The 1,428-nt window shown below is 65.8% G+C and overlaps 1 protein-coding gene across 1 annotated transcript in view; it reads right to left on the reverse strand.

Annotated features, from left to right (window-relative positions):
* Positions 1 to 375: 375 nt before the first annotated feature.
* Positions 376 to 1,428, reverse strand: part of NAB2 (NGFI-A binding protein 2 (EGR1 binding protein 2)) — a 4,541-nt gene continuing 3,488 nt past the window's right edge. Inside the window, exons 2-3 of the mRNA XM_010007639.1 lie at positions 770 to 1,420; positions 376 to 513 (exon numbers count right to left, since the gene is read on the reverse strand). Of these exons, the coding sequence (XP_010005941.1) occupies positions 376 to 513; positions 770 to 1,420 (789 nt within the window). The remainder of the gene's footprint in view (positions 514 to 769; positions 1,421 to 1,428) is intronic.

The following is a 1,428-nucleotide window of genomic DNA, read 5'->3' on the forward strand; positions in this document are numbered from 1 at the left end:
CGCCCAGGCAGGGCGGTGCCGCGGGACGGCGCGGATCGGGGCTTTGACACAGATGGAGCCGGGGGCGGCAAAAGTCGGGGGGCAGCCAGAGAGCAACAGGAAAAGCCAGCCAGGCTGTGGCACCCCACAGGCAGGGGCTTTGGGGGAAGGGGGCAAGGGATGGGAGCATCTCCCCCAGCAATACCCCCGTCTGGCCTCCCGCCCAGCATTCCAGCCATCCTCTCGACCTCCTGCACCTCCAAGATCAGCCAGAAAACAGCCCTAAGGGAATTTGTGTCCTGTCCCCATCCAGAAATGCTGGATTCTGGTGTGGCTCAAGGAGGTGTCAGCCAGGCTCCCCTTGGACTGTGAGGAGAGGGTTTGCCAGGTCCAGGCTCACCTGGTGACCTTGAGTGACGACAGGTAGGTGCTCTCCCGTGCAACCTGCCGTGAGAGTGAGAAGAGCTCAACGCGCCGCAGCAGCAGTGAGTTGTCCCGCAGGCAGAACTGGGCGGCTGCCTCATTGATGATGAGCTGGGGGCAGAGATAATGTGTGAGCAGGGACAGGGACAGCAGCACCCACAAGACCCCACAGCCAAGGCAGCACCTGCTCCAGACAGGCAGATGCTGCCTAGGTGGGAGCTGACCCTGGTTCCCACCCTCTCCATGCTGGAGTCCCCAGCCTCCTCCCCGGGTCGGAGCCCGAGCCCCTTCCACCTCCAGAGCCACCCTGGCCCCTGCCCTTGAACATCCCCTGGACCTTAAACATGGACCCAGCTGTATTGCCCACCTCGTGCAGGGTGAGCTGCTTGCCCTCACGGCGCCGGGCCTCGCCGCGGCCATAGATCGCGCTGTGCCGGCGGATCTCCTCCTCCTTGGCCCGGTCACCATCCTCCAGCTGGAAGATGTGCCCAACAGCCTTGGCCAGCTTCTTGTTGAGCTTCATCAGGGCCCGCAGCTCAGCCTCGCCGCCCCGGGGGTAGCTCTGCAGCAGACGCTCCACGCTCTCTGCCACCGTCCGCACCAGCTCTGGCTCCAGCACCTCCGTGCCCACTGGCTGCTCACCCCCACCCCCACCCGGGGAGAAGGGGGGACCCCCTGGCTCCTCATCCCCACCGCCCTCTGACTCAGGGGTGCTCCTCCCTGGCCATGGTGGGCCTGCTGATGGTGACAGCTTCTCCCCAGGCTCTGTGGGGCTGCAGGCTGGGGGTGTCCCAGCACTGCTGCCCCCCTTGCCTGCAGCCTCACCAGGGCTGGCGTGCCCATTGCTGAGCGCCTTGCGCCCACCGGCCTCGGAAAGCTTGAAGAGGGGGATGCTGCTGACAGGCACTGCTGAGACGGGCTGGCTGAAGAGCCCTGGGTTGGAGGCCCACTCTCGCAGGGCCTTCTGGAGGCGGCGGACATGCAGGGGCTTGGTGGCCATGCCCACCAGCACCATCATCTCCAGGA

The sequence above is a fragment of the Chaetura pelagica genome, unplaced genomic scaffold (assembly GCF_000747805.2).
Source record: "Chaetura pelagica isolate M959 unplaced genomic scaffold, ChaPel_1.0 scaffold610, whole genome shotgun sequence".
Taxonomy (NCBI): Eukaryota; Metazoa; Chordata; class Aves; order Apodiformes; family Apodidae; genus Chaetura; species Chaetura pelagica.